This window comes from Pollicipes pollicipes, unplaced genomic scaffold (assembly GCF_011947565.3).
Source record: "Pollicipes pollicipes isolate AB1234 unplaced genomic scaffold, Ppol_2.1 Scaffold_4881;HRSCAF=5763_pilon_pilon_pilon, whole genome shotgun sequence".
NCBI classification, from domain to species: domain Eukaryota; kingdom Metazoa; phylum Arthropoda; class Thecostraca; order Pollicipedomorpha; family Pollicipedidae; genus Pollicipes; species Pollicipes pollicipes.
This window is the reverse complement of record NW_023596576.1, coordinates 16,781,152-16,799,059: the sequence shown is the minus strand read 5'-3', so window position 1 is coordinate 16,799,059 and position 17,908 is coordinate 16,781,152. Positions and strand designations below refer to the sequence as shown.

The window sequence follows — 17,908 nt, the reverse complement described above, 5'->3', positions numbered from 1 at the left end:
CAAGGCAGATACATGTGTGTGATGCCACTGCAACTGTAAGTGCATACGGTTATCTCCTTAAGACTTCGGATTATCTCATAATTGAAGGTGATCGTGCTTCTCTCTGATAGTGGTTTTTCACTCTCTCGTAAGCCTTTGGCAGTGCTAGACGCGTACATCTGCAAGACTGGCACATGCCCAGAAAAGGTCACTTGTCATGTCGGCGGCGGCGAATGCAAGCAGAGGCGGATGAAGCATGGCGCACGGACACCATCGTTGGGAGGTGGACTGCAGCGCACGCTCCGAAGTGTCCTACATTAACACCGATCTCTTCCCATGAGATAATATCGCGAGCGCATATTCCTTCCATCTTGCAACTGAGCCGCCAACATACACAGATGAGGTCGTGCAATTTGCACGCCCCTGCGGTTCATGGCAGACCTCAGTGCAGAGCTTGCATGTCTATTGCCTTATTTGTAGTTACTCCGCCCACGGAGTTAATCCGAGACTTCGGCCGGCCCTTGTCAGTGCCACGGACCCGCTGGGAGTGAGCACACCCGTCCCTCTCCCGCTCGGCACTGTTGTCCCTCGCACAGCGAAGATGGCCGACCAGCTCCGGCGCGCGCCGGCGGTGCTGCTGAGTCTGACGCTGCTGCTGACCGCAGCGGCCGGCTACCCCGACGTGCAGTCCCGCCCGCTCGTCGCCACGCGAGAGGGCATCGTCAGGGGCGTGGCGCGGCGCAGCGCCGCCGGCGGCCTCTTCTTCGGCTTCAAGGGGATCCCGTACGCGCGCGCGCCGCTCGGGCCACTCCGCTTTCAACCGCCGCAACGCCACCCGGGCTGGGCGGACGTGCTGGACGGCCTCAAGCACGGCCGCACGTGTCTGCAGTACAACGCCTTTAAGAACAACAGTCTGGAGGGCGACGAGGACTGCTTGTTCGCCAACGTGTACACGCCGCAGCTGCCGGCGCTGGAGAGAGCCGTTGGAGGTTTGCCAGTCATGGTTTTCATACACGCCGGTGGCTTCACGATGGGCAGCGGAGACGAGGAGATATACGGACCGAACTATTTCATGGACGAGGCTGTGGTGCTGGTGACCTTCAACTACCGACTTGGATCGTTCGGATTCTTCACGACACACGATAAGAACGCTCCCGGCAACTACGGTTTGCTAGACCAGGTGCTGCTGCTGCAGTGGGTCCGGGATAATATCGCCAGATTAGGCGGAGACCCCGCTACGGTGACCGTTTTCGGCACGTCAGCGGGAGGAGCCAGTGTCTCGTTTTTGGTGCTGAGCCCCCTGGCGAAAGGCCTGTTCCACCGCGCCATCAGCCAGTCGGGTACCGCGTTGACGAGTTTCGCAGCAGGCGGCAAGGCGAAGGATTTCACTCATAAGTTTGCAGAGCAGCTCAACTGCTCTGCCGACGATGTCTCCATCATGGTTGAGTGCGTAAGGAACGCCCCCTCCGAGGATCTCATGGAGGCCAGAAAGAAAGTAAGGCTGCAGGAGGCGCTTTTCATCCACGGGTGGACCACGAATCGGAATCGCCGTTTCTGCCAAAAGATCCGCGATATCTCATCAAGAATGGGGAATTCAACCTGGTTCCATGGATGAATGGCATTGCGGAAGAGGAAGGAGCACTGTATGCTCGTTTTTTTCTCCAAAACAAATCAGTGGCGGAAGGTGTGTCTTCAGGAAATCCCATCACATGGGGCATCCTAACTGGCTTGATTAGCGAGTCCGGGGCCATTCCACTGGACTGTGGATCGGACTCAAACGTGGAGATCGCCAAAGTGATTGACTTCTACGTCGGCAATGACACACTCAGCCATACTAACACTCTGCCGTTCGTTCCAGCTATAGGAGACCGAGTATTTGTTGTTCCCATGTCGGAGGAGGTGCGCCTCGCGTCACTCCACGCGCCGGTCTACAAATACGTGCTGGATTACAGAGGACCTGGTCGCCTCTCCCCCGCCGAGCTGTTTGGAATTGATGCACCGATCATGGATCCCTCGCACGGCGATGACTTGGTGTACCTGTTCAGCAACGCAAAGCAGGCAGCGTACCCAGCCGACTCGCCGACGTACACCATGATCCGCTTCATGGTGAGCCTGTGGACGAGCTTCGCTCGCACCGGTCGGCCCAGCTCAACCGTCCTGCCGACGCCCGACTGGCCTGTCTTCACCGAGCACAGCCAGCGCCACATGCGACTCGATGCGGAGCCCTCAGTCGGGGAGCGGCTGTTCGATGAGCGCGTGCGCTTCTGGCAGAGCGTCCGCATAAACGAGGCCTGGCGGCACGAGGTGCAGACCAGCTGCCTGCCGAACGGGGCTGAGTACGGAGCGCGCAGGCGGCGCTCGGCCCCTTGAGCCTTTGATGATTCAGTGGCTGGTGTACGACGCTGAGAGCCGAGCCGGGCTGGCGGCAGGTGTTTCAGAGCCGCTTCCAGTCGCGAGCGCTGACGTGACGGAGACCAGGAGCCCGGCACGCCCTGGTTTCGCCGCGATCTTTTAAGTGGGAGGCGTGAAGTGATTGTTAGAAAGTACGTCTGCCACGTATATGTGGAGCACACGTCGAACTGTCGATTGTGGCACCATTGGAACAATGACTCGGAATGAAAGCTATGAATGGGTACATGAGCATCTTACTCCGATTAGTTATTTATAATGCAGATCAATCGCTGGCCCTGCCACAGCACGCTGAGATGTGCCGTCATCGGGATGCGCGACGTCCGTGACACCATGGGGTGGCTGCTGCCACAGCACGCTGAGTGGTGCCGTCACCGGGATGCGCGACGTCCGTGACACCATGGGGTGGCTGCTGCCACAGCACGCTGAGTGGTGCCGTCACCGGGATGTGCGACGTCCGTGACACCATGGGGTGGCTGCTACCACAGCACGCTGAGGTGTGCCATCATCGGGATGTGCGACGTCCGTGACACCATGGGGTGGCTGCTGCCACAGCACGCTGAGTGGTGCCGTCACCGGGATGCGCGACGTCCGTGACACCATGGGGTGGCTGCTGCCACAGCACGCTGAGTGGTGCCGTCACCGGGATGCGCGACGTCCGTGACACCATGGGATGGCTGCTGCCACAGCACGCTGAGGTGTACCGTCGCTGGGATGTGCGACGTCCGTGACACCATGGGGTGGCTGCTGCCACAGCACGCTGAGGGGTGCCGTCGCTGGGATGTGCGACGTCCGTGACACTATGGGGTGGCTGCTGCCACAGCACGCTGAGGGGTGCCGTCGCTGGGATGTGCGACGTCCGTGACACCATGGGATGGCTGCTGCCACAGCACGCTGAGGGGTGCCGTCGCTGGGATGTGCGACGTCCGTGACACTATGGGGTGGCTGCTGCCACAGCACGCTGAGGGGTGCCGTCGCTGGGATGTGCGACGTCCGTGACACCATGGGATGGCTGCTCCCACAGCACGCTGAGGGGTGCCGTCGCTGGGATGTGCGACGTCCGTGACACTATGGGGTGGCTGCTGCCACAGCACGCTGAGGGGTGCCGTCGCCGGGATGTGAGACTTCCGTGGCATCATGGGATGACTGCGTGCTTTTTCCGCGTGAACATTTCAGAATATCCAAAAGGTTCGTGGATTTATCTAGCGTGGCTTTGGAGATCCGGTGAAGCAGGCCTTCTGGTGATTTCTTGTTTTTGTCAAATGTATGCCTTTATCGATCAAAAAATTTTGATAAGAAGATTGATCCTGCGGTTCCTGACAATACTAATCTCAGAAGTTCCCCGCCCGACTGGGGGCACGGGCTGAGAGATGAGAGACAGACCTGATAACAAAGGGTATGGTGGCGTGGCTGTACTAGTGAAAGAGTCACTGGAGGCGACTGTGGTGAACAGACCTGATCAGGTCACAGCAGGCTCCGAACTGGAGTCGCTGTGGGTCCAGATCCACGCTGGCTCTCGAAAAGTGATGGTGTGCTCACTGTGCCGGCCCCCGACACAGACGCAGGCACGAGTCACTGCGGACCTCGGTGAGCTGGAGCAGCAACTCCAGGACATCCTCACACGTCACAGTGGACCCATCATCATACCCGGTGACATCAACATCACCATCTGCAGCAGCAACGAGAACACCGCGGCCAGCAGGTTCAGAGAGTTCCTCACTGCATACTCTCTGCAGCAGCATATCAGCGGGCACACGTTCTGGTCATCTAACTCCACCATCGATTGTATTTGTGCAAACGGTGGTGTTGAGCGCGCCGGCACGCCGCACTGTGACTATAGTCCCCATGACTGGTCACGTGCTCTGTTGCCGCTACCGGACTACCGACCTGCGCAGTGCGCACTGACGGTAGATGCTGGCGCAAACTTGACTTGACGGAGGCGAATCGACGTCTCCAAAGTGTGGACTGGGGTCCAGTGTACGGCAGTGTCGATCCAGGAGACCAGTGCGACTATTTCCTTACAGTGACTCGTCCTATCGTTGATGCTTTAGCACCGCTGAGACGTTCAAAAGTGCGCAATCGTACAGCACCACCTGGCACGGAAGCTACTAAAGACCTGATGACCCGGCGGCGTGCTGCACTCCGTGATTATGACCGCGAGACGTATAAGTACCAAAACCGGCAAGTCAGGTCGGCAGTGCATAGTGACACACGGGAGGAGATTGACAGGCGTGTACGAGAGGGTGGACCGAGCTCGATGTGGCGCAGTGTGCAGCCTGTCGTCTCATCTAAGCAGCCGACCAGGTCTAAACCTGATGCGGACGTTGACGACATTAACCGGTGCTAACGGTGTAACCGGTAGGTAACCGGTAATTGGTAACTCGACCGCCCGCCAGGTGGACTCCTTGGGGCCGGAGCTGGCGGCACGCCTGCCGCGCGTGGCCAACGGCCGGCTCCAGGTATCGCCCGTTACACGGGCGATACCTGGAACGCGTCTGGAAAGCAACTGCGACGCGTCATAGCCCGCATGCATAACAGTACATCGTGCGGTGCAGACGGATTGTGTATCCGGTTTTTCAAACTGTGTATATACGCTATTTGTCCCGTGATCGCCCATATTGTAAATTCCGGCCTGACAGCACATGTAGCTCCCGACTCGTGGAAACTGACAATAGTACATCCTATCCAAAAGATGTCAAAATCTACTGATGTTTCTACTTACAGGCCTATCTCAATTTTACCGACTATCGCAAAGGTAAACGAACGTGAATTTTACGAGCACCTGTTTGCATATTATACCTCTCACCACCTGTTCTCGTCTAGTCAACATGGTTATAGATCATATCACTCCACTGACACAGCGCTTCTCACCGTAACCGACAAAGTTTATGAGGCCCTGGATCAAAGGGAAATCACCTTGTTATGCCCACTGGACTCATCCAAATGCTTTGATGCTATCCCACATGATGGACTCACTAGAAACTCCCGCTGCACAATGTTGATGTACGTTGGTTTGCTAGCTACCTCCAAAACCACTTTCAGCAGGTCCTCGTCCAGAACCCAGGTGGCGCTTCCTCTCTGTCCGTGGCTTTGTACAGCCCGATCGGAACCTACCAGGGCTCAGCGCTCGGCCTGCTGCTGTACAGCATTTATCCTAATGATATGCCCCTGTATGTTCACGACGCATGTATTGTGCAGTACGCCGACGACACGCAGGTTTTAGTGAGTGGGAGGCCCGGTGACATTGGTACGCTGATCACATCTATGGAGCAACATCTTTCACACCTGTCCAAATGGTTTGGCAATAACGAAATGAAAATTAACACACACAAAAAAGCACAGTCCATTGTCCTCGGCACGCGTCAAAGTCTTCGGAACCTGCCACCGGCTAGCATCAAATTTATGGGCGCCACTGTAGACAGCTGTACTTCAGTTCGAAACCTGGGTGTTGCATTTTACTAGCGGATGACGTTCACTGCGCACACTGGTGACGTCGTGCGGCGACGCACTGGCGTTCTTATCGGCCTCAGCCACACCCGGCACAGTTTGCCTCAGCCCACACTCATTACAGCTGCTAAACTTCGCAGCACTAGTCATCTCTGGGCGTCGGAAATATGATCATGTGAGTGATGTATTACGAGATCCCGAGTGGATGTCTGCTGACAACATGTTCTTGTATCATACACTGACACTTCTGAAACGCATCCTGGAAAGGTCCCAGCCGGAGTCACTATCTAATCACCTTATCCATAGACGCCATGTTCACCATCTCACAAAGGGGCAGGATGATGTGTTACATGTGCCGGTGATCAGATCCGAATGGGGAAGGCGGCGTTTTGTTCTCACCACCGTGACCGCCTACAACGCACTACCGCAGAGCAATCGCGACCTGAGCCTTCCACAATTTAAACGCGAGTTGCGTGGTTTTATCATGCAGCAGCGGATCAATAACAGATAGCGACGCCTACTTCAAACGACTAGCGAATGTGAGAGTGTGTTTTGCGTATGTATGCCTGCGTGTGCACGCGTTTGCGCGAGCCTCCCTGACCTACAGTGTTTTATTTCCATCGCACGGGCTCTAAAACAACCACATTCTGAGCGGAGTGAGCTGATGACGCGTATTAAATAAATAAGTAGACTGTACTTTTGCCTGTCAGATGTTTTTGGTAACATGAATCAATTAAAATATTTACCGTCGCAATACAAACTGTAGCTGCCGCTTGCGCCTCCGAAAGCATGCCCTGCCCATTAACCCAAATTTGACATTTCAGCCTATCCTGCTACACAACAAAATTACATTGAAAAGCTTGCTTAGGCCTTGTGGTTAGCACTTTTACACTGTATGCACAAAACTAATAGTTGAGGTATTAACATTTTCCAATGCGACGGCGCTTCAAGGAGACTTGTGCGCGACGCATTGAGAACTAAAAACTGGGTAACGCTATTAAAGACACCCTTTAAACAATTTTGAAGGCGCTCTTACGCTATCCCAATTCTATGTCCGGAAAATGCGTCCTAAGTCTCTCAGTGTACTTCTAATGAGCATCATTTCCTTTCCATTTTTCCGACGGGTGGATTTTCAATATCTTAGCGTGAAATTTACGTAAATAGCGCATCTCCGTTGTAGTAAAATATGCATGATTACTGTGTATGATTTAAGCGTGTGTATTCGTGTGAGTATCTGCATGTGTGCATGCTAATAGATTATGTGACGTGCGTTCTACCAAGGAAAAACTGAACAACCGTATTTCAGGCCAGCGATATGTATCTCTGCATAATGCACGGGAGTCTCTGATTTCTGGCGTGACAGAAGTGCTTTGCTTAAGTGTATGGCCTTGATCTAAATGGGTTAAATTTGTCGCCACGGGAAAAGGCTGAAAGCTCAGCGCAGTGTAATGCCAGGTAGCAAGAACGACCAGAGGGGACTTGAGAACGGATGCGTGAAAGCAGAGGTGAACATGAACCCATTAAGCGGTTGATACGTTAATTGACTTATCTTTTTTGCTAACTGAATAAACTACAAAAATAGTTATTATTTTCCTTTGGAGTTTTATTTCTTACCAATTTTTCATTGACTTCGGAGCGTTTAGCTTGGTGGGGGTGGTTTGGTTCTAGGCGTTTTGGCGATTAGACGGTTCAGGGATACTTATCTTTGCGCTTTGGTGGGTGTGCGTCCTTTTTCCTTAATCCTTGTCTCATACAGTGAGGGGGTAGATGCTACCCAGTAAGGTTTTCCGAGGATTTCTCTCCAGCGTATCTTGCAATAACGCCTCAATTTTTCGTAGTCCATGGATAGCTCGTTATACTTGTTTTGACACCCAAAAACGATTTTCTGGCATGTTTGGTTTCCGAGTGCCGACAGTTTTCAGGAACACTGCACGGCGACCCACATGTGGCGAGAGGACGGAAGGCAAACGACGAATCCTACCGAACGCTCGCAGCGGGGCCGATACTGTTACATTAACGGAGGCCTACATCACACATATATGCTCAGAACACACAAACTACCTAACCATGCGCTCATAATTAAAGAAGCAACACAATGTGTGTGTGTGTGTGTGTGTGTGTGTGTGTGTGTGTGTGTGTGTGTGTGTGTGTGTGTGTGTGTGTGTGTGTGTGTGTGTGTGTGTGTGTGTGTGTGTGTGTGCGTGTGTGTGTGTGTGTGTGTGTGTGTGTGTGTGTGTGTGTGTATGTGTGTGTGTGTGTGCATGTGTGTGTTTCATGATAGCCACGTGACACTGGGTCATAAATATTGCCATACACAACGGAAAAATAGAGGGATATTTAGGAATCAGGGCTCTTTCCATGGAATATCGCTGGTGAATTATATATACATGACAACAGTATATTCTATCTCCAATGGCGTTTTTAGTAGCGTGATCTCGTTAAGACCATACTTACTAGCTTTTTCGCGAAAAGCTAGAAACAGGCTGGAGTACAAATTGTTTGTAAGGCAGTTAGTAAAACTCAAAACATAGAACTTAGTTTGAAAACTTTGTTTTGAATTAACAATGGAATGGTCGCGTAAGTCCCCCCACCCCCATACTTTCGGTCGGCGTTATGAAATAGGGCGAGTCAGTTTGTTAAGGAGCCAAGTACTTCCGCAATGGAACGAATTTTTTTCGTCTATTCTTACTGCTCAAACTTCTGGCTTCTGATCACAGCAATGAGATGTACCCCGAGCGAGACGAGCGCGAGTGCGATATGAGCCAGCTGCACCGGTGTTCACACGACGCCACGGATGTCACACTGGGAGACGAGCGCGAGTGCGATATGAACCAGCTGCACCGGTGTTCACACAACGCCCCGGATGTCACACTGGGAGACGAGCGCGAGTGCGATATGAGCCAGCTGCACCGGTGTTCACACGACGCCACGGATGTCACACTGGGAGACGAGCGTGAGTGCGATTGAGCCAGCTGCGCCGGTGTTCACACGACGCCCCGGATGTCACACTGGGAGACGAGCGCGAGTGCGAATATGAGCCAGCTGCACCAGTGTTCACACGACGCCACGGATGTCACACTGGAGACGGTATTTATCTGATGGGCATGTTTTGAAAAGATTCAAACATCTTCGGATCTTGCAAAGCCCGAATTCTGAAAACGGGGATTGAAATCTTGAAAATTAGGGTTTAGATCTTAAAAAAACATAGGATACTGAAATCACTCATCGTAAGCTTGTTATCACAAATTTCAGGGTATCCTCTAGCTTACAACCCTTGCATAGCACATAGTAGAACTGTGAAATGCACACGATGAGATTAGACGCGACGGCAAGCGTTACAATTAAGCTATTTTAACCTTTTGGAGAGATGTAGTCGCATACATCGTGTGATGTCTTCGTCCAGCGGTACGGCTCAGCTCGGTTAGAAAGAGACGTGTAGTGACGCGGCGATCTGTAATGGACTGAGTCCAGTGGCGTACTGCCCCTGCTATACCAGGCAGGCACGACATAACATTTAGTTCAGGTGAGCTACCACTTATAAGTCAGCTTACACACACGCACCTATCATGCGTCCCGTACGGTCCGCCTCGGGACGGTGGTCAGCGCCCGCGGCGATATGTCGCATTCCACCGCGCGGCCGAGGCCGCGGCGCGACACGGCAGGGGCGGCATGCTGTGCCTTTGTGAAGGCTGGGCGTGTTCACAACACATCGGGCAATGGAAAACGATTAAAATATTAAAACTCCTGTTCTGAGCCGCGGCTCAGAGCCAATTTAAGCATTACCGGCAAAATAAGCGGCCAAACAGATGAGTGTTCGAAGCACAATTTGCATCACGCGAACTTGCCTCCCAGCCAGAGGTAAACAACGTTCCATTTCATTCGACGTGGAAGTATAATTTATATTCGTTAAAGCACTGCCATTTTCAATGTTCTCCCATTAACATTAAACAAAAATAATCGAGCAGTGGCGCGCAAGCTGATCTGCAAGCCGCCTTTCAACACCATGGGTCATTGCTAAAGGTCATCATGGGCTGCGCAGACCGGCGAGTACTCACACCAGCTGGGAAGGTTGGGTTCACAAGCTGGGGAAATTGTGGGCGCGGGCAAACGGCACGTGTACAAGTCCTAAAAACTACGGGTGTCACCACGGGTCCTAGGATAGCAGATGCTGATTGTACATTTGCCAGTAGCTAGGTTTTCAAAAAAAGGTCAGCACAACACAAAACTCCTGCATAGCGCAAACAAAGCGATGTTTTCAGCATTCTCACATATAAATTAGTAGCACAAGAAGACTAACACACATTTTTACAAATAGTTGACTGGGAACTGAGCGAACGTTGACACCGGGCACACAACCCAGGCAAAACTTTCACTGATGTTAAAATGCCGGCGCAGCAACATGTACGCTAAAGACATCACATGTAAAAAAAGGCGAGGAATGCAATACAAAATATAATGACAAATATCATGCTAGATAAAGCATTTCAGTCCACTCGCGACCACAAGCGTAACAGCAAAATACATTTACATAAGATACAGAAGCTCTAAGTTATTGTGCGAACAACTGCGTTTGCATAATGATAACACACCCTACATGTACCGAAACTGTAAAACATAGTGGACTTCAGTACACCACATGAATGATTTACAGCAGCCCACTTATGGAAGTCAATGGATTACGTCATAGATTTAGGCGTTATATAAAAATGAAATCGTCTAACAATCCCGATCCACTTACTGGTCTAGGTTCATAAGCCTGCTGGTTGCCGAACAACATTCAAAACAAGCACATGACCTAAAATAGGTAGCTTTGAAACAGTTTTTAGAGCTTGTTAACTCTTCTTAAAATCACGATGCCGGTCCATGCTATCCAAAAGAGCCAACGGATAGTTAGGAGTTAGAAGACCACTCAGTGCACCTTTCAGTAAATAAAATGTGTCCGTTGGATTTTTTCCACTTTTGAACATCATTTACATTAATGGCATTGCTGATGAGAATCGCCTTTCCTTTTGATACCGTATCATCCTAGTCTGCATAAACATACTGCACCTAACTAAGGTGCCAAGGTAGATACATGTGTGTGATGCCACTGCAACTGTTATACGGTTATTATACGGTTATCTCCTTAACACTTCGGCTTGTCTCGTAATTGAAGGTGATCGTGCTTCTCTCTGATTGTGGTTTTCCACTCTCTCGTAAGCCTTTGGCAGTGCTAGACGCGTACATCTGCAAGACTGGCACATGCCCAGAAAAGGTCACTTGTCATGTCGGCGGCGGCGAATGCAAGCAGAGGCGGATGAAGCATGGCGCACGGACACCATCGTTGGGAGGTGGACTGCAGCGCACGCTCCGAAATGTCCTACATTAACACCGAGCTCCTCCGATGAGAACAAATCTAATATCACGAGCGCATGTTCCATCCATCTTGCAACTGAGCCGCCAACATACAGAGATGAAGTCGTGCAATTTGCACGCCCCTGCGACCCATGGCGGACGTCAGTCCAGAGCTGGCGTGTTTATTGCCTTCTTTGTAGTTAATCCGCCCACGGGGTTAATCCGAGACTTCGGCCGGCCCTCGTCAGTGCCACGGCCCCGCTGAGAGCGAGCACACACGTCCCTCTCCCGCTCGGCACTGTCGTCCTCCGCACAGCGACGATGGCCGTCCTGCTCCGGAGTGCGCCGGCGGTGCTGCTGAGTCTGACGCTGCTGCTGACCGCAGCGGCCGGCTACCCCGACGTGCAGTCCCGCCCGCTCGTCGCCACGCGAGAGGGCATCGTCAGGGGCGTGGCGCGGCGCAGCGCCGCCGGCGGCCTCTTCTTCGGCTTCAAGGGGATCCCGTACGCGCGCGCGCCGCTCGGGCCACTCCGCTTTCAGCCGCCGCAACGCCACCCGGGCTGGGCGGACGTGCTGGACGGCCTCAAGCACGGCAGCACGTGTCTGCAGTACAATTCGCTGAAGAACTACAGTCTGGAGGGCGACGAAGACTGCTTGTTCGCCAACGTGTACACGCCGCAGCTGCCGGCGCTGAAGAAAGCCGTTGGCGGGAGAGCCGTTGGCGGTTTGCCAGTCATGGTCTTCATCCACGGCGGTAGTTTCACGGAGGGCAGCGGAGACGAGGAGATATTCGGGCCGAACTATTTCATGGACGAGGCTGTGGTGCTGGTGACCTTCAACTACCGACTGGGACCGTTTGGATTCTTCACGACACACGATAAGAACGCTCCCGGCAACTACGGTCTGCTGGACCAGGTGATGCTGCTGCAGTGGGTCCGGGATAATATCGCCAGATTAGGCGGAGACCCCGCTACGGTGACCGTTTTCGGCACGTCAGCGGGAGGAGCCAGTGTCTCGCTTTTGGTGCTGAGCCCCCTGGCGAAAGGCCTGTTCCACCGCGCCATCAGCCAGTCGGGTACCGCGTTGACGAGTTTCGCAGCAGGCGGCAAGGCGAAGGATTTCACTCATAAGTTTGCAGAGCAGCTCAACTGCTCTGCCGACGATGTTTCCATCATGGTTGAATGCGTAAGGAACGCCCCCTCTGAGGATCTCATGGAGGCCAAAAAGAAAGTAAGGCTGCAAGGATTGCTTTTTCATCCACGAGTGGACCACGAATTGGAATCGCCGCTGCTGCCAAAGGATCCGCGTTATCTCATCAAGAATGGGGAATTCAACCTGGTTCCATGGATGAACGGCATTGCGGAAGAGGAAGGAGCACGGTATGCTCGTTTTTTTCTCCGAAACAAATCAGTGGCGGAAGGTGTGTTTTCAAGAAATCCCATTCAATGGGGCATCCTAAATGGCTTTATCAACGAGTCCGGGGCCATTCCGCTGGACTGTGGATCGGACTCAAACGTGGAGATCGCCAAAGTGATTGACTTCTACGTCGGCAATGCCACACTCAGCCATACCAACCCTCTGCCGTTAGTTCGAGCTATAGCAGACCGACTGTTTGTTGCTCCCATGTCAGAGGAGGTGCGCCTCGCGTCACTCCACGCGCCGGTCTACAAATACGTGCTGGATTACAGAGGACCTGGTCGCCTCTCCGCCGCCGACGTGCTTGGAATTGATGCACCGTACATGGGTCCCACGCACGGCGATGTCTTTGTGTACCTGTTCAGTAACGCAAGGCAGACAGCGTACCCAGGCGACTCGCCGACCTACACCATGATCCGCTTCATGATGAGCCTGTGGACGAGCTTCGCTCGCACCGGTCGGCCCAGCTCAACCGTCCTGCCGACGCCCGACTGGCCTGTCTTCACCGAGCACAGCCAGCGCCACATGCGGCTCAATGCGGAGCCCTCGGTCGGGGAGCGGCTGTTCGATGAGCGCGTGCGCTTCTGGCAGGGCGTCCGCATGAACGAGGCCTGGCGGCACGAGGTGCAGACCAGCTGCCTGCCGGACGGGGCTGAGTACGGAGCGCGCAGGCGGCGCTCGGCCCTTTGAGCCTCTGATGATTCAGTGGCTGGTCTACGACGCTGAGAGCCGGGCCGGGCTGCCGGCAGGTGTTTCAGAGCCGCTTCCAGTCGCGAGCGCTGACGTGACGGAGACCAGGAGCTCGACACGCGCTGGTTTTGCCGCGATCCTCTGAGAGCGAGGCGTTGGGCAGATTGTTTGGAAAGTACGCAACTCACATATATGTGTAGCACACGTCGACCTGTCACTTGTGACACCATTGTAACAATGACTTGGAATGCAAGCTAAAAATGGGTGTGATGGCATGTTAGCCCAATTTCTTATCCTCAATGTGGATCGGTCGCTGCGCCGGCCACAGCACGAAGATGCACTGTCACTGGGATGTGCGACGTCCGTAACGCCATGGGATGGCTGCTGCCACAGCACGCCGCGGTGCGCGGTCACCGGGATGTGCGACGTCCGTAACGCCATGGGATGGCTGCTGCCACAGCACGCCGCGGTGCGCGGTCACCGGGATGTGCCAGGTCCGTGACGCCATGGGATCGCTGTATGCTTCTTTCCTTGTAACAATTCGAATTTGTTTCAGTAGATTCGTGAACGTAGCTAGCCTGGCTTTGGAAATCCTATGAAGCAGGCTCCCCGGTGATTTCTTGATTTTGTCAAGTTTATGCTTTCATCATCAAAAATAAAAAAGATTGGTAAGAGGGTCGATTCGGCCGCTGTTGGCAACTTCATTGGCAGAAGAAGAGAGTGTCGCGCACACCGTTACAAGGGCATCGATGGGGTCACGGACTGTGCTTTTGCCTGTCAGTTGTTTTTTGGTACCATGGATCAATAAAAACCTTTACCATCGCAATATCAACTGCAGCTGCCTCTTGGGATTCCGTAAGCCCGTCCTGCCGTTAAACCCAATTTGACATGTCAGCCTACCCTGCTACACATCAAATTATTTTGAAAAGCTTGCTTAGACCCGTTATTCGTACTTTTGCACTGTATGCACAAACCAATAGACGAGACATTGATATGTGCCGATGCAACAGCGGTTTAATCAGACTTTTGAGCGAGGCATTTGGTTCTAAAGGCTGGATAACGCTGTTATAGACGCCCTTTGCACAGTTTTCAGATGTGCTCTTGCGCTTTATCAACTCTACGTTCGGAAAGGTGCATCTTAAGTCGAACAGTGTACTACTTAGGTGCAACACCTGCCGCTAAGAGTTCGGCGGACGGATCCTCAAAATCTTAGCTCGAAATTTTATGTAAATTGTGCATCTGAGTTGGCGTAAAATATACATGACTACTTTTTAAGACGAGCGTGTGCATTCGTGTGCACATGATAATATAACACGTGGAGTGTGTTCTAACAAGTAGCGACTGAACAACCATATTTCGGAATAGTGACTTGCTGTCATTGCTTCATGAAACTCTGCATGATGTAGGAGCGTCTCTGGTTTCCGTCGTGGCAGAAATGCTTTACTTAATTGCATGACCTTAATCTGAATGGGCTTAATTTGTCGCCACGGGAAAAAGCTGAAAACTCAGCTCAATGGAATGCTAGGTGCCAAGAACAACCAGACGGGACAAGAGAACTGATACGTGAAAGCAAAAGTAGGCACAAACATACTAAGCCATTAATAAGGTAGCTGATTTATTCGTTTTCGTTAAGTACGCGATCAGAATCAGAACTTTTTTCCGTTCAGTCCTCGGTCATTGACCTTGAGACTGATGAAAGTTTGTGCCAATTTTCAATTGAGTTTGGAGCGTTACGCTTTGTAGGGGTGGTTTGATTCTAAGCGTCGGGGTTTCGAGGGTTGAGGGATACTTCCCTATAAACTTTGAGAAAACGATGCTGGCCATTGACAAGCGACAAATTGGCACATGTGGCTGTGGGGTGGGGCTGCCGCCTGGCACCTCCTGGTTAAAATCCCGGGCATGTCCCTGTTTTCCTTAACCCTTTTCCTCATAGGGTGAAGGAGAAGATGCAACCCCTAAAGTTTTGCGAGGATTTTTCCCGCATATCTTGTCCTACTCCCCAATTTTCAGTAGCCCATGGAGAGTTTATTATGCCTATTTTGACAACACAAACGTTTTTCTGGCATGTCTGGTTTCCGAGTGCCGACAGTTTTCAGGAACACTGCACGGCGATCCATAGCCGGCGCGTGTGACGGGAGGCAAACGACGAATCCACCGAACGCTCGCGGTGGGCCGACACTGTTACATTAACGGAGGCTTGCTTCATACATATATGTTCAAAACACACAAAACTACATAACCATGCGCTCATAATTAAGACGGAACACGTGTGTATATGCTTATGTAGTCACGTGCCATCGGTTTACAAGCAAAGTTGGAATAGTGGGATTTTAGGAAACCATTGTTCTTTGACCTGGAATAACTGGGGCCAATTATTGACCTGGCAATATATATGCCAGCGCCAATTGCGAGCGACCGTTCAGACCAAACTACCAGTTTCTTCGCAAGGTGCTGGGAACTGCCCGGATTACAAGTTGTTTGCAAACCAGCTATGAAACTTAATTCATAAAACTTGTTCGGAAACTTAGCCCGGAAATAGTGATAGGATGGTCGCATGAATCTCCACCCTATCGGTCGGCGTTATGAAAAAGGGTGAATCAGGGCTGGAATTGAGAAGCAAGCTACTCATGCAGTGGTATGCGTTTAGTTTTTTTACTATCTTCTTATCTCCCAACCTTATGGTTCCTGCTCCCAGCAATGAAATCCAACTGTCGTGAAACGTGCTCATTGTCAATAGTCTGTTGGTACCCTCAGTGTTGGCAACTCCATGTATGAGAAACCCGAGGTACAAGGCTCCATTACCTGCGGAGCCTGCTTCTGCTAGGGTGAGAGGCAGGCGACGCCGTATAGTCGCAGCAGCCGAGTGCGTCATGAAACTCCAATGACAACAGAGTTAGTCACTTGCACAGTCAGCCACACACAGTCGTAAAGGTAGGATCATCACCACTCATGCAAGCACTAAACACATTAATTTTTATCTCGTTGTTTTCCAGCGAGTATGTTTAGAACAGGTGATAGATGTAAGCAAAGTTCCGCTCGTAGTTTGCATTACGTTAGGTTAGGTTAGGTTAGGTGGAAAGAACATAACTGTGTGTTGACACCTATACAAGTGAGCTGCATACCTCTTGTAGACATTGTTTGGACTTTGGAGGAAGGCACAGCCACAGACAACAACAGCTGTATATGTATATATATATATATATATATATATATATATATATATATATATATATAATATACATATATATATATATATATATATATATATATATATATATATATATATATATATGCACGTATATCGCCCTTAATTTCAGTGTACCGGCAGTGATTAGTTGTAATAATCGGGTAGATAACATGGATAGGTCGTAATAAGTGGATGCCATGATCTTGGTTGTCATAAGTGTTCAGTCGATTTAGAGGCAATCAATTTTGAGACAGCACACATAGAGTACAAAATTTCAAACGGGTGTGTGAGCGGTTGGGGACGGTCAAGCCTGTGTGCATGGCGCAAGCAAACTTAGTCAGTAGGGGTGGGGTGGGCTACAGACCTTAAAAAGGGCCCCGTTGAAAAGCCCACGCCGTCATATGCACACATACAAACGCAAAACACCGGATTTCATCACCTTGACTTCGAAGATAACACTTTCCTTCGTCTTGTACCTGGTTGTGCCTACGCGTCTTTGCAGTGAGGGGACCGTGTTCTCAATGAGCACTAAGGAGACCTCCCATCTTCGGCGTACAGGAGCCCTCTGGGGAGAACACTAGGTGGCCCGTTCCTTTTCCCGCTCAGGTTAAAGGGTGTTTCTGTCCCAGCCTAGGGTACCTGCCGGACACCATTCTAACCAGATGGGGACAGGACCATCTGGTCGATCCGTAGGATCTCAGAAGGGTACATGATGCATTTATTTCCCTTCTTGATGCAGGGGGCCCTCTAACGGGAGCAGCTGACCCTGGACCGACGCAGGGATCCTCACTGACGCAAAAGAATTCCTGACCAACACGGGGGTTTAATAATTGACACAGGGATCCCAGTTGGGCTTATCAGGCTCCTAAGCCAGACACAGCGGCCGCAACAAAAGGCATTCACTGAATGCCAAGTTTAGCGCGCCGCATGCATGCAAAATAGATTGCGTGACGTGAAATAGGATCGAACATTTGGATCTTCTTATCTGTATGTGTTTACCTGGAATATCCAATCAACACGTTAGTCACGTACATACGCCTACCATAGATTTAGTGATGGAGAGGCACGTGCCCATCGGAGCTAGTATGTGCGTACGTTCCTGGCCCCAACCAACCCATGAGGTGCCTGGTAGTCGGGTTTCCGCCCTTGTCCGTACTTAGTAAATGTGCTTCAGTGGGTTCATTGCCTCGACTCAGAGCCCACGTCAGACGCAAACTCCACTGTTCCACTGGAATGATGGGCTCCCTGACGAATCAGAGGCCCTTCAATGCCACAGGAGCCCGGACCAGGGCAAGAGGCCTTCTGATTGACATTTGTGGGCCCAGGCCTTGTCCATTCTTGAGTAAGAAGCCCCCAGGCCAGCAGTCTGTATTGGTGGTCTCTGACCGACATAGGGCTCGCCCAGGTTGTCCCAGAGGAGCCCCAATCAGCGCAACGGAGCATCTG

The 17,908-nt window shown here is 51.8% G+C and overlaps 2 protein-coding genes across 2 annotated transcripts; both read left to right on the top strand.

Annotated features, from left to right (window-relative positions):
* The first annotated feature begins 532 nt into the window (after positions 1-532).
* On the top strand, positions 533-8,802 carry LOC119100043 (acylcarnitine hydrolase-like). Its single transcript, XM_037223158.1, has 3 exons — positions 533-1,319; positions 1,427-2,315; positions 8,553-8,802. Exons 1-3 carry the CDS (start codon positions 581-583, stop codon positions 8,800-8,802), a joined length of 1,878 nt encoding a protein of 625 aa, XP_037079053.1. The 5' UTR covers positions 533-580.
* A 2,671-nt stretch (positions 8,803-11,473) lies between these two features.
* Positions 11,474-13,275, top strand: LOC119100042 (acylcarnitine hydrolase-like). The gene has a single exon (XM_037223157.1). It carries the CDS (start codon positions 11,491-11,493, stop codon positions 13,273-13,275), a length of 1,785 nt encoding a protein of 594 aa, XP_037079052.1. The 5' UTR covers positions 11,474-11,490.
* The last annotated feature ends 4,633 nt before the right edge of the window (positions 13,276-17,908 follow it).